Here is a 14,313-nt window from a genome sequence, read left to right as displayed (position 1 = left end):
CTTGTAACTAATTCCCACAATCAGGATCACCAGGAAGTATTAAGGAAAAAAAAAAATTCAAAGTGAAGAATAGGAATCTGGTTTAGTACAGAGCAGCTGCATAACAGCAGTATGGAGGGGGCTACAAATAAGTAGTACAAGTACATCCTGAGTGGGCTAAGTTCAATTTCTTAGGCTTAATAGTGGTAGAAAATAAAAGAGCTGTGCCCACTGTGACAAACAAAAATAACCTTCATAGTCCATGAAGTGCTAAACCCCCTGTATTACCCACCTTGTGTGAACTGGTCAATGTACATTTAGCTGTGAAACGGGAGCACAAACATGTTTTATTCAAAAAGCATATACAGAGCAAAGAGCACAACTTTGATAGTAGTTTGGGCTTAAGGTCTTTATACAGATAACCAAGATCCATTTTCTGGGTTTCCTGTCACAGGAACACCCAGTGACAACTGAAATTATTTTAGAGAATCGTGAAACATCAGCCCTCGAGCCATCTGACTGAAAACAGGCCTACTTCAAACAGACTCCTGCCATTGCAGGAATTTTTACAGCTCTTCTTCTCATTTCATCAGATGGTATAAAAATACCTAAGTATACCACATACAATCAGGTAACATTTCAGCTGCTTGAATATTTCTCAGAAAAGGCTGGGAGTGAGGGTAGACATCCCAGCAGTGACCTCCATCCCGAATAACCCTTCCAAACAACACACACGATCTTCCTTCTTACTGAGCAGCAGGTGCCCAAATAATGCTCCAGTGCAGCTTGTGCACAAAATCAAGACCCATAGTTTGCTTCATCAAAGGCCTTTCTGGCTCGTTTCAGTTCTTCATTCATAGTTAGGAGGTCTTTCACTCTGGCAAACTTCCGGGGGTCCTTGCGTATTAGAAAGACAATGTCCTCAACCTGCACCCGACCCTGCCGCCCGATGGACATGGCCTTGTGTGTCTGTTAGAGGGGAAAAAAAAGATAGCAGCATTCCTTTGCCATGGTGGTTTTTTAAGCTCTCAATTCCGCTTTATTTCCTGTCATTTTATAACAAAAAAGCAAGCAATTGCGGGTTCTGGGCACCATCATCCTAGTCACAAGAGAACTTGCCAGTAGACCATGGACTTACTCTGCTGTCCCAAGCTGCCTGTCACTTAGACCTCGAACATACCACTATATATACATTACATAATGGAATCAGAACTAAGGCCAGATCACATGTAGGACACCCAGCCTGCAGAACGCCTGAAGATAAGGCACAACTTGGAAGCAATGTGAGGTAACCGTATCAGAGGACAGTGTAGGGACAGTGTATCCATTTTGATAAGGATAGGCAAGACCAACCTTTGAAAATAAAAAGGGGTCTGTGAGAACATTTCATCCCTCATCCTCCCAGCTTACCAGGATGGGTCTCCGAGTCAGGAAGAACATTGCAACGTTGATACAGGACATGTGAGACTAAGCACAACAGGGACCCCTAAGCAGCTGCTGCTGGAAGCAAGCCCTGGCTTGGATACTTTGAAACGGTATCCAGATTTGGAAAAGTAATGGCTTCAGGCCCAAGAATGCATTTCTTTTGTAGGGCAGAGCTAAGTTCCCATCCATGTACAGACACTGGGCAAACATAGAAAGTTGACAGACTTTCAAATCTGAGCTTTATCTTCTGTCAGCTGCACATACAGTGACGCCACAGTGAACCCCCAAGTCAGATGGGTATTTCCTCTCCTACAATACTAACCTAACTGCTACTTAAAGACTTCAGTGTTCCAAATCCACATGGAGCAAGATGCATAAATTTTGCTTTGATCTTGGAAAAACAAAATCCAAGTTTATGTTTCTCCTACTAATGCCATGAGTTTGGAGCCTGAAATAATGCAGTATTTGAGTCAGAGGTATTAACCTTCAGAAGGCTAAAAGTTTTGGTGAGGATGTTTTGACCGTGCTGTCTAGAGCTGACTTACCATTTCTGTGATAAACTCTATTACCAGGTCCTCAAGAATGTCCACGGATTCTGTGTAAGGGTTCTGGTCGTCCCCGAATCCATACATCATGCACCTTACTGCACAAAGAAACACTCAGCATGAGGCGTCTTTCATCCATTCAGTGCTGCACACATCTAGTTAGAGCTCACCAGCCTACTCTCGTCTGTCAGGCAGGACAATTCTTGAGGAAACATACAGGAAAAAAGCAGAAGCCAACAGAAGGCAGGTGCTGTACATACAGAAAATCATGTCTGAGGACAGGCTCTCTGAATATTCATTTAGGCTGTAAAGCACTGCACACTGACAGCGCAGCTGACTTCGGGCACAGCTAAGTTCAGAGGATGCACTAGTAGTATTTTTGAGGGGGGTCTACACGGCAGCTTTCTGCACTTGCAGCCAAGGCACAGAATGAAAGCCGCTGCTTTGCTAAGGAGCAGTGAGTTTTGGGCCCCCATAGCTGGGAGCTCGAAGTTTCAGCTGAGTGACCCGTCCGCGCTGGGCAGGGCTCTCTGGCCCGACTCACGCTCTTTGGAGAACAGCCTCTTCCTCCTGCCCTGCCCGCCGTCCAGGCCCCCGCCGGCGTCCTCCGCGTCCTCTTCGAACTACACGGGCACAGCGAGGAGAGGCCGCGGTCAGCGCCCGGCTGGCGCCGGCCCCTTCCCGCCGCGCTCCCGCCCGCGGCTGGGCTGCGGATCCCCGGGAACGGCAGCCCCGGCACCACTCACCGGCACGTCCTCCTCCTCATCCGCCATGGCTGCCCGGCGGCCCGGAACAGCTCCCGCGGCCCCGCCCCGCCCCGCGGCCCCGCCGCGCTGCGCCGGGCGGGGCGGGGCGGGCGGCGCTGCCGGGCCTGCCTGTGCGGGGGGCACCGCCGAATGGCTGGGGCATAGGTCTGGTGACCCTCCCCAAATCTGTACATGACACGCATTATTGGATTGTCAGATCAGGATAGCGTGGTTTGAAAGTGAGCTCAGGAGGTGTCTGTTCCACCCCCCCGCTCGAAAGAGGGTCAGCCACGAGGTCGGGAAGGATGTCTTTTCACAGTCTGCTCGGTTGGCAGGGGCTTTTCCTTCCCTTCCGCAAGGCACACTTGCCCATGTTCACAGAATCACAGAATGTAAAGGAGTTGGAATAATGGACCTTAAAGATGATCTAATCCCAACCCCCCCTTCCATGGACACGGACACCCTCCCAACTAGACCAGGTTGCCCAAGGTAAGTCCTCTCTTTCAGTTTGTACTCATTCCCCCTTGTCCTATCACTACAGCTCCCGATGCGTGCCTCTCTGGCTTCCCTTTGGGCCCCCTTCACCTACTGAAAGCTTGCTATGAGGTTTCCACCTTCTGGACAGCCCCAACTGTCTCAGCCTGTGCTCCAGGAGGTGCTCCAGTCCTGTTGTATTTCATACAGTTGCTGTCAGCCCCTTTCCTCCAGCCCTGCCTTTAAGCATGTCCACTGTTCCCCTCGGTTTGGTGCCGTAAGCACGTTCGATAGCAACGCACCTCCTCCAGATTACTTGTAAAGATGTTGAATTGGACACATTCCAGAATGGATCCTTGCAGCGTTCCACTTGTAACTGCCATGTAACTGGAGTAAAACCCACTGACTTCTATGCTCACAGCTCAATTATTCAACCAGTTTTTACTGATTCACTAGTGCACTAGTGTCCAGACTGCAATGTTCTAGTTTCGGACACTGTTGCAAAAATACTGCCTTTGTAGTGTCAGGTTATGGTGACAGACCAGGCGAGACAGAGGAAGAAAATGGAGAAAGTACTGCTGAAGACCAGGGAAGATGCGCAAGGTGAAATCCTTTTCCACAAAAGCTAATACTTAACATAATTTCTGTAAGTAACAGCTGTAGGAGAGGCAAAGCTTTGCAAGGTAATGATAGGTGCCTGCAGTGAAGCTTATGCACTGCAAACAACTGAAGACATTTGAATTTAAAACTGAATTTAAAACTGACATGTGTCTGTATGCTGCCAAGCCCACCCACCGCTCATCAATAAGGGGCAAAGAAAGGGAGAGCTTTTGTGTCCTTGGCCTGAGAAAGTGCAGCTCCTCACTCTGCAACACAACAGGTTCCTCAAGAACTTGGCAAAAAAAGTCCGGTAGTGTGTCAAGACACCTGCTTACCCAAAGCATGTTCCATGAAGGCACTTAAATGTAAGTTTTACTGTTTAGGGAGAGGACTTGATTTTATTTACTGTTTTGTCACAGGGGCACTGTCATGCTCAAGAATCAAACTTTAGTGTTCTCTCTTGCAAATGGCTGAGCAAAATGCAGGAGTTATTCCAGTATTTGAAGCACTTCTGAATAAAACCAAGATGTGTCCAGAGGTCAAGCTGCTTCTTCTGGAGAAGATGGTACCTAATGTTCCATGCACACACATCCAGTTTGTTTATACAAATGGATTAACTGGACATATTTAATGTATTTAAGTGGTTAGTAAAAGACTTCCTAGCACTGTAAGGGGTTGTACCATAATGTAAGGGGGTTTGTTCTGAAGAGGGACTAAAACCAGAACTGCACTGTTTTACATTTTTAGGGTTATTTTCAGAGGCTCTTCAGTCAAGGCTGAGGCCTTGAAAATTACAGCCTTGACAAGATTGATCCTTTTGGAAGATCCTGGTTTTAAGATAAAGATCCTTCCTGAAGTGTTCACTTTCACCTGTTCCGTCTGTATAGCTACTGCTGCACTTCTAGGATCATGCATCCCCTGGGCTAGTTTGCTCCGTAGCAATTTGGGATTACAGATAAAATATTAACAAATTACAGGTTTGATCACTGCTAAGATGCAGAAGCTAGAGAGCCACATCTACATCATTCCTCACATTCTCCACTCCTTACACTTAACACTGAAAACAAGATCTTGCCTCACGTCTTGTTTGTTACAAGAAATTGCATGGTGAAAGAAAGTGATATTTCTAGTCCTTTTGCACCCTCAGAGTGGTTTAGAAAAGAACTTTCCCGTCTTGAAGTTTAAACACTTAATGCAAGTAAGCTGCATAACCACATTTGGCCATGTTAAAACATGACAAAGACTGAGTGCCTGGGTTTGACACAGGCACTTGGTAGCTTTGGACTAAGTTCTCCTGTATGAGTGCTGCTGTTGATGGCTGTCCTTTTGTCCACTTCTGCGCCTTGTAACTGGACAGTTTCAGGTGCTCTTAGCCAGACACAGCTGCTGTGGGACGCCGTTCCCCTAAAAAGCACAGGGCTCATCAGTGTTGTGCTTCAGCTGCCAGGGTAGAGCGATAGATCATGGATGGTGTGCCTCAGATCTGGCAATTCATCCAACGTGCAGCTGCAGAACTTCATGCTGGATCTCAAAACGGGAGGTAGATGCAGCACTGACTGATGACAGTGTGCAGGAGAGGGCTCCTCTAGATGTTAGTCTTTTATTCCACTCTGTTTCAAGCCAACAGTGATGGAAAAGCAGACCCCATCAAAGATGTGTTCTTTCCTTCATCCTTGTGGAACAGGGACAACTCAGTGCTGCAAGCAAGGCATGCTATCCTGCTGCACCTACTGAACACAGGACACAGAAGAGTTACAAAAGTAAAATATGCATGCCATCAAACACACCTTCACAGACAACATGCTGGCTATTTCCACTCTGCATGGCCTTAGAGCAGGTAGGTTGCACACGTGGTAGGTTTTGGCCCCCTCTATTCTAACCCTAATTGAGAGGAGCAAACCTCTGTGTATCATTCAGTTCAACTGGGCAAGTACAGTTTGCTTAATGTTAGGGCTGTAGGTTTTTTTTTCCTAAACTAAATGTGTATTTATTAATGATATTACTAGACTATCTCTAATATCCTAAATATAGCAGAGCTTAGGCATGCAGTCATAGCTTTTTGAACATTTCATTGAAGGAAGAGAAAATTTATTAAAACTTCATCTTTGGAAATTCTCTGCTTTGTTTCTCCTTAGCACAATCATATAGGTTTTATGAAACAGTTTTTTTAATAACCTGGATTAATTCACACTGCAAACTTCCTGAATCAATGAACTTAATAAAGAAAAATCTTAGATTTATAAATACTAATTTATTATAAAATACTGTATAGTAACTTGGGTTATTTACAACAAAAGCCCCAGACATCTGGTTTTGGTACCTTTTGTTCTGGTTGAGCCAAGCAGAGCAGGAGTTGGGTCTTTTCAGCTGGCCTCTACAGTGGGCAGGTTTCCAGTAACATGGGCTACAAAACACCTGAGCAAGTGAACCCCTGAGAACTCCACAGAACTGTGGAAACAGAGGCATGGATGTTTAGTGCCAGATATTGCTGTGTCTTGGAGTAATAAAGGCAAACAGCCATTGGCTGTGTTCAATTACATGTCCCACACCACACCTTGGGAAGAGCCTGCACTTTGGCTGTGTAATCCTACAATTACAGCTGCTATGGTTACCAGAACTCCAAATAAAATGGCAAAGCCCACTAGCATGTAGCACAGGGACTGCTGCCCGCCTTTGAAAAGTGCCAAAGGAAGGAGCACCCTTCGAAACAAGCTCCACTTAATTGCAGAGAAGGGGAAAGAGGGAAAGGGACTTTTCTCCATCAGCAGCCCACCCTCCATCCTTGGGGTGCAGAGAGGTGCTGCATCTAGAGCAGACAGGCCTGTTTTAGGTATCTTGCCCTACTGAGCTCATTACCAGAAAGGAAACAGCAGCAGTGGAGAGGAGCTTTACCTGACCAGGAACAGCTGAGGAAAGCATCCCTGAGTGTTCTCCTTTACAAACTCCTGGATCTCCAGTACGTTCTTTAACAACACTCCCCTGGAAGCTCGATCAATTTTTGTTAACACCATCTGCATGGATCCAGAAAGGGAGGATTAAAAGAAGAAAGTTAGATTATTTTGCTGTTAACCTGGAACATCTGTAAGAGTCCTGGACCATCTTACAAGGCAGTCTGAAAGCTCTGGTCATATCTAGGGGGAAGAAATGGTCTAATACAGTTCATGAAAACACTTCTACAGCCTGCATAAGGAATGGGCCTTTTCAAGCTGAGCATTGGGAAAAAAAAGTATCTATTTAATAAATGACACAAAAAACCCTCTTAAATCCTACTTGTCTCCCTCAACACACTTTAAACCTATTTTATTAACAATAAAGCGTGTGGGGTTACTGCTTAGGTAGGTCAACTTGCATAAGCTCAGGTACAGGGTACACACCTTTATAGATTACGTGTACCTTACAACCAACTCAAGAATGAAGCATTACCTACCACATAAGGAATCCCAAACTCTTCCAGCATCTCTACCGCAATGTTATCCATTTTCTGGAGTCCAACTACACCATCAACTAATAGGAAAGTCCTCTTCAAGCTGCCAGAAAAACAAGCAACAGTAAATGCCACCATTATTTCATGCCTGCTCTGCTACTTCCAAATCCATAAGCAAAAACAAGTAACATGAGATCTGGGTATAGGAAGAGCCAAGAAAAGCCATGCATGGAAACTGAGGGTCAGCATAGAGCAGCACCTCAATCTTTCCTGCTGTTTTGATCTGTCAGAGTATGAGTGAGTGACACTGCAGAAGCTTCCAGGGAAATGATGTCAGAACCAATGGATGGAAGCAGCTATCCCTCTGCATTTTCTCCCCTCATTACATGACACTGTATAGGGGTGTCTGGCTGTCCCTTGGCTGTGAGGTACAAGAGGGTCCCTTACTTGCGCCGTTCCTGCAGATAGGCCTCCACCATCTCAACAAAGTCCTGCGGGGCACGATAGCCGTATCCTGGCATGTCCACCAGAGTAAAGTACTTGCCCACTTTGAAGAAATTCATCTTCTTGGTATGACCCTGAAGAGAGGATTTAGACAAGATGAAGCACAAGAATGGTTTTTAAAAAAAGTTGCTTTAAGCAGTGTACTAGGAGATGCTCTGCAAAACATCTCTATAGCAGATCCCCACCCCCCCAGAATGCTTTAAACTGTTCAATCTCCTACCCTTGTACCCTATCCTACATAGCTCTATCCATAAAACAGACTAAAAATACCTTAATGAGTCTCTAAACTTGGCTCTTCTCAAAGGGCTTTATGGCACACCTGCTCAGGTTGTGCAGCTCCTTTGTCTGGCTGAAGAGCTAGGCTGGGCTCCTTCTGCCTCTTCCTGGGCTAGAGCATGGCCAGTGCCAGGCATGAGTTGATGGCCACCAGAGCTGGCACCTTCTGTCATTTCAGGCTACTGAAGAGCTTGTTCCCTCCAGCCCTTCTCAGCCTTATCCTCTGAACTGGTACCAAGGAGGGAAGTTAAAAATGTCACTCACGGGTGTTTTTGACACTCTAACTTCCACTTCTGGAGCCAGCGAAAACAAGGCCCGGATTAAAGATGATTTCCCCACATTGCTTCGGCCGATGAAGCACACCTGCAGGGAGAGAGGCAGAAAGGGCACATCTACACCTGCCCACCTCTCGCTACAGCCAGTCCTGGTCATTTCCCAGCCCGTGCTGCCAGTGGCCGGGGACAGAGGCGTTCTGTGCCAGGTTGCCGAGTTGTACAACGGGGAACAACGACAAATAAAATATTTTTTTTAAAAGCAGCAGTAAGTGCCCCACACATTGCACAGCGCTCTGACACTGCCGCCCAAAGCTGCACAACCACACCACCACCCCTTACCCCCGAAGCTCGCCCAGCCCGGGGTGGCCCGGGCGGGGGGAAGCCGCTGTCCCGGCACGGTCCCGGCACGGTCCCGGCACGGTCCCGGCACGGTCCCGGCACGATCCCAGCCGAGGGGCGCGGGGGCAGCGCTCGCCTGACCTCGGGCAGGGCCGGCGGCGGGGCATGGTCCATGCGGACGGCGGAGCTCACGTAGTCGATGGGGTGTCCGCGGTCGGACCTGAAGAGCGCCTCGGCGCGCTGCAGGGCGGCCAGCCCGGGCTGGAAGAGGCGGAACCGCGCCGTGTCGGTGCCGGGCGCCAGGTACCGCTCCAGCTTCTGCAGCGGGAACACGATCCCGGTGCGGCGGCTCCGCTCCAGCCGCAGCACCTGGGCCAGGGCGGCCAGCGGCGGCGAGGCCCGGCCCGCAACACGGCCCGCCCGGGGCAGCAGCATCCCCGCGGCTGCGGGCGGGACCCGGCCGGCCCCGGAAGGCGACGGGCGGGACGGGGGGAGGGACAACGGGGCGGTGCCCCGGGTGCCCCCGCCCAGCCCGGGGCTGTCAGAGCCCGCTACGGGGTGTGTGCCCGCCGTCCGGATCGGCCCCCAGAGCGGCCGGCGGTCGCCAGGCCCGGCTGTCTATGAATTACAGAATGTGCTGAGTTGGCAAGGACACACAAGGATCATCAAGTCCAACTCCTGGCATTACACAGCACCATCCCCAAACCACACCATATGCTTGAGAGTGTTGTCCAAACAGTTCCTGAACTCTGTCTGGCTTGGTGCTGTGAACACTTCTTGGGGAACCTGTTCCAGTGCTCTCTGGGGGAAGAACCTTTTCCTGATATCCAACCTAAATCTCCCCTGACACAGCTTCAGGCCACTCCCTTGGGCCCTGTCACTGGTTACCACAGAGAAGAGATCAGTGCCTGTGCCTCCTCTGACCCTCATGAAGAAGTTCTAGACTGCAGTGAGGTCTCCCTCACTCTCCTCCAGTCTGAACACACCAAGTGACCTCAGCTGCTCCTCATACAGCTTCTCCTCAAGGCCCTGCTCCATCCTCATTACCCTATGTTGGACACTCTCTGATAGCTTTATATCCTTCTTAGGTTGTGAGCAAAACTGCACACAATATTCAAGGTGAGGCTGCCCCAGTGCAGAGCAGAGCAGGACAATGCCCTCCCTTGCCCGGCTGGCGATGCTGTGCCTGATGCCCCCCAGGACAGGGTTGACCCTCCTGGCTGCCAGGGCACTGCTGACTCAGATTCAACTTTCCACTGACCAGGACCCCCAGGTCCCTTTCCATGGCACTGCTTTCCAGCATCTCATTCCCCAGTCTGTCCGTACATCCAGGGTTGCCCCATTCCAGGTGCAGAATCTGGCACTTTCCTTTGTTGAACTCCATATGGTTGGTGTTATAAATAAAGTATGTAATTCGTGCTATTATGTATAAAACTGAAATGTAATAAAACCATGCAGAGACAGAGTTTCAAACCCCCCCCCCCCCACCAACCTGGCTGAGAGGAAAATTTCACAACACCAGAGCAGTTAAACAAGAAGTTTTTTCAGCACAGATGTAATCAAGAGGTGAGAATTCCACCCCAGGTGGGGCTGGATCTTATCACCAGGACATTAACACTATGATGACTTGATCACCATCTTCTGATATCTACATCTCAGCTGATAAGGAATTGGACATTCCGGGAACTAAAAATAACTGTTCCAGGAACCAGAGATGGGCCATTCATCATCCAAGATGGACAATTCATCAGACCCAGGAAAGGCTTTGTGCAGTCCAACTTCAGGAAAAGAACAGAATTAATTCGGACTCTGCCCAAGAGCTGTATAAGAAGGAACCAGCCGAAGCAGCACCCGTGAACTTGGGAGGTCTGGTGCGATAGAGATCAGATCTGTGCGTGTTCACCCAGCTCCGACCCCGGGCTCGGGGCTGCTTTTCTCCATCGTGGCTTTTGAGACCGATATTGCGGTCACATAATAAATGTTATTTCTTTATTAATTCTGATTGGGCTATTATGCTTATCTCAATGGTGATGAATACGAAATAAGTGATGTACTTTTAAAGACGATCTTTTGCACCCGGCCGTAACACCCTTTTTGCTGTTGTCTCCTAACTGTCCCTTTTATTAAACTTTCCTTAAAATGTTACAAAGAGTGAACCTAGTTTTTCACCATTCTCTTAATTAATTAGTATTCCGTGCTCTATTAGTTTTTTATTCTTGCTTCTCATTTTAATCAGTCCCCATTTCTCCGTCTTTTTGTTCTCTTTTTCCCAGGTAGGGAGTTGTGCAGCACAAACTGAAGATTCTTTGTTAGTCTCTTATCTTCCAGTTTCTGCAAAATGCCCTTGTAGTCTATAAATTCTGTATTTCTTGTGTCGGATTTTAGAAATACATCTTTCTCTGCCAGGTTTTGTTCATTGAAGCATATCAGGGTTAGTTTAGCAAAACTTCAAGTTTTGCTGATTTTCCCAATCAAACTCTAACAATAACAGCCTGTGTAAAGAAACTTAGCTATGTACTGGCTAAAAGCGACTTAAGACTAACGAAACGCTAATGAATAATACACTGCTTGTGATTAATTAAAACAATTTAAAAGTTAACTAAAACAACGAATTTTAAAAGTTAGAAAAGTTTTATAATTTCTGTCAGTATCATAGAATCACTAAAATCAGAAAAAATCTCTAAGATCACCAAGTCCAACCATTAAGCCAGCACTGCCAAGCCCACCACTAAACTCCGTCCCCAAGTGCCACATCTACACATTTTCTGAGCACTTCCAGGGATGGTGACTCAACAGCCTGTTCCAATGCCTGACCAGCCTTTCCATGAATAAGGTTTTCCTGATTATTTTCCTGGCACAAATTGAGGCCATTTCCTCTTGTCCTGTCCCTCACCTAGCTATGCCCTCCTTTCAGGCAGCTGTAGAGTGATAAAGTCCCCCTGAGCCTCCTTTTCTCCAGGCTAAACAGCCCCAGCTCCCTCAGCTGCTCCTCATCAGACCTGTGCTCCAGCCCTCCCCCAGCTCCGTTGCCCTTCTCCAGGCCCTCCATGTCCTTCTTGGAGTGAGGGGCCCCAAACTGAACACAGGACTGGAGTGCATGTCGATTAAAGTTTCTCCTGGCAGCAGTCCTATAGACTTAGGAGGTTGGTTGGTGTAAGGCTTTAATTACTCTATACTGAGATTGTTTTCTCCTGATCCTTAATTTTCATCTCCCTTTTTGTGGCTTAAGCCAGCTTCCCCACCCTTACTATGTACAAAGCGTAACAGGTCTCTTTAAAGCAGCCTTTTGTCTATTGGGAGGCCCCCTCAATCTCTCTTCTTCCAGGCTGAGCACCACCAACCACTTGGTTATGATCAAAAGAGCCTATTTCCTAAACCTTTTTGTCCTCTCAGACACTGACTGTGTCCATTCTGACCAAGCTTATGAATGTGGGAGATCTCAGAGTCCCTTCACACCTTCTGCACAACTGCCTGCAGTCGATGGAGCGACTCATGACTGTCACTGGGGGGAGGTCCATGCTAGGATAAGCACATCTGAAACACAGCTTAATTAAGAATGATTCCAATCTGTTAGCCTATAGACAAAACTTCAGGTCTTTAGAATCTGGGGATCTTGAGGGGAAAACGTCAGTAAATCAAGCACTTCTGCATCATTCAAAAAAAATTTAAAAGTTATTTATTTGAAATCCCAGGGACCATTCTGTGATTCTGTGGTTATTGTCCTTAACTGGAAGAAATCCATCGTCTGAGAAGGAAATATGATCTTTATCAAATCAGCCATTATTATTTTCAGAGTGATTAAACCCAAGCCATCTCCAGTATAAAAATAATCTTTCAAATCCTAAGACTTTTTAAAACACAATGTAGAATGCAACTTGTGGTCTGTAAAAGAGAATTTGCAGGCTGTTGTTTCAGTACCACTTCCTTCCCACCAAATCATGGTGGGTTTTCCCAATTCTTCCAGAAGCTTATCTAGTTAGAAATAGCATCATCGTAGTAACGACTGTCATAAGAAAGAGATTAAGATTGTGTGGTCTGAAAGAGGAGTGCATGTCCTTAGATTATAAACTCCTCACATCAGCGATGGTATTTTTGCCTTTTGCTGGTCCTGGACTGTAGCTGAGGCTCTCTGTCTTTCCTCCAGAACAAATAATAAATATTAGTAATAAATACATTGACTAGAGAGTAGGCTGTCTACTGGAGGAATAAGAAAAGATCATAGGACACGGAATCCTTCCTTTTAGCTGAGATTCTAGTGTAGAAAGGAGGGAGAAGAATAGCTTTTGCCTTCTCATTAAGAAACCAAATGTAATTTGAGCATGTCACTTGAGTCATGTCAGAGTAATGTCACTGTTTCAGTCAGGATTTGCACAGTTGTGGTCTGTTCCCATTTCCACGGAGAGAGTAACTCTACATGTCCATGAGACATATTTGGCATTATTCATTTCCCTTAGGTTGAGTGAGGTTGGCTCAACTCACAGAGCCATCTCTCTGAACTGAATGAATAGTAAGAACACTGAAGAGTAAAATCCCTCCTTTTCCTGAAGCCTTTTAAACCCCCTAGAAAGTTATCCCCTAAAACCCAAGTAAAGTGGCTTTTAAGTGCTCTTTGATATGGCAAACAGCCAAAGGAGATCCTTTCGTTAGCCTGAGTGTTTCTTCCTGTCCCTCTGGTAGCCCATGGTTTAGTCTCCACAGCCCAGGTTCATTTGTTCCAATAATTGCTTTCTAACGTTCCCTATCCATGGTGGCACTTTGCTACCACCAGGTGAACAGGAACTTGTAGAAGAAGTCGTGCGACTTGAAGCGAAAACCTTTGTCAGCAACGTGGGGCTGAAAGGATATTTTATACCCTTTGGCTTCAACATCCATTTGAATGCAGTCCAGCAGACCAGAAATACTTGGCACAGCCTTCCAGGGGCCAAACTTCACCACGGGTTTTTTATCCACGTCCAAACTGTTCAAGGCATCCTGACACCTCGCTGCATCCTCCTCAGTTCTGACCACACACACGATGACGCTGGACTGTCGGGATGCAGCCGCCTCTGCCCTCACGATGCGGATCATCAGCTCAATGTTCTCACTGGAGTTGGGCACACGAGCCAGAAACTGCCTCCTCACCACGAGCTCCCCAAAGATCTGGTGGGAGTCCTCAAGCTGCTTGATCAAAGGCTCGATGTCGTAGAACAACACCTCCTTGTAGACGTCCTGGATGCACTGGGTGGGCACTTGGTTACTGCGCAGGTACTCCAAGATGGATTTGAAGTAGGTGCCCGGCCTGTTGATGAAGAACCTCCCTTCGGAGTCAGTCCTGAGTTTGGGCTGGCCAGTGAACATCTCCACCAGCTTGGAGCCAGGGTGCTTCTTCAAGGTGCTCAGCGTTGTCGTGTACATCTCCCCGCCTACATTTAACTCCACAATTGGTGACAACTGCAAGTATCACAAGGGGACAAAAAGCCATGTGTGTTACCAGTCTGAGGTCATCGACATGGAAGTAAAAGGAAAGGAAAAGAGGAAGGAAAAGATTGTGGTTGGAGGATGGAATGAAGGTGTGAAGAGCAGTATGAGCTCCCATTTCTTGGGCATCAGGTGGGAACGTCCCCCTGATTTACTGCAAAAAGCAGATGCAGGATGCTTATACAGCCCTCGCAACCAGAGCAGCAGAGACGTGGACATATCTAAATGGCTAAGTCCTCACTTCATCTTTGGGATGTAGGAAAGTGTCA

At 47.3% G+C, this 14,313-nt stretch overlaps 3 protein-coding genes across 6 annotated transcripts in view; all 3 read right to left on the bottom strand.

Annotated features, from left to right (window-relative positions):
* Window positions 1–301: 301 nt before the first annotated feature.
* TAF13 (TATA-box binding protein associated factor 13) lies at window positions 302–2,747 on the bottom strand. Its single transcript, XM_069020091.1, has 4 exons — window positions 2,696–2,747; window positions 2,494–2,572; window positions 1,950–2,047; window positions 302–948 (listed from the first exon to the last, which is right to left on the bottom strand). Exons 1-4 carry the CDS (start codon window positions 2,720–2,722, stop codon window positions 778–780), a joined length of 375 nt encoding a protein of 124 aa, XP_068876192.1. The 5' UTR covers window positions 2,723–2,747; the 3' UTR covers window positions 302–777.
* A 1,392-nt stretch (window positions 2,748–4,139) lies between these two features.
* Window positions 4,140–9,068, bottom strand: GTPBP8 (GTP binding protein 8). Of its 2 annotated transcripts, none has more exons than XM_069020046.1 (7): window positions 8,729–9,068; window positions 8,238–8,336; window positions 7,641–7,771; window positions 7,197–7,296; window positions 6,662–6,780; window positions 6,090–6,217; window positions 4,140–5,499 (listed from the first exon to the last, which is right to left on the bottom strand). In XM_069020046.1, the coding sequence occupies exons 1-6, from the start codon at window positions 9,020–9,022 to the stop codon at window positions 6,133–6,135; spliced, it is 828 nt and encodes a 275-aa protein (XP_068876147.1). In that variant the 5' UTR covers window positions 9,023–9,068; the 3' UTR covers window positions 4,140–5,499; window positions 6,090–6,132. The 2 variants fall into 2 exon arrangements, with proteins under 2 accessions (XP_068876147.1, XP_068876156.1); XM_069020055.1 differs by having other exon boundaries at window positions 4,140–5,496.
* A 1,067-nt stretch (window positions 9,069–10,135) lies between these two features.
* LOC138112596 (integrator complex subunit 4-like protein 2) overlaps window positions 10,136–14,313 on the bottom strand; it is a 28,261-nt gene continuing 24,083 nt past the window's right edge. For all 3 annotated transcript variants that reach the window (XM_069020014.1, XM_069020021.1, XM_069020030.1), the window contains one exon: window positions 10,136–14,017. In XM_069020014.1, coding sequence (XP_068876115.1) covers window positions 13,346–14,017 — 672 coding nt within the window. In that variant the 3' untranslated portion in view covers window positions 10,136–13,345. The remainder of the gene's footprint in view (window positions 14,018–14,313) is intronic.

The sequence above is a fragment of the Aphelocoma coerulescens genome, chromosome 1 (genome assembly GCF_041296385.1).
Source record: "Aphelocoma coerulescens isolate FSJ_1873_10779 chromosome 1, UR_Acoe_1.0, whole genome shotgun sequence".
NCBI classification, from domain to species: Eukaryota; Metazoa; Chordata; class Aves; order Passeriformes; family Corvidae; genus Aphelocoma; species Aphelocoma coerulescens.
The sequence above is the reverse complement of the archived record's forward strand: the minus strand, read 5'-3'. Positions and strand labels throughout refer to the sequence as shown.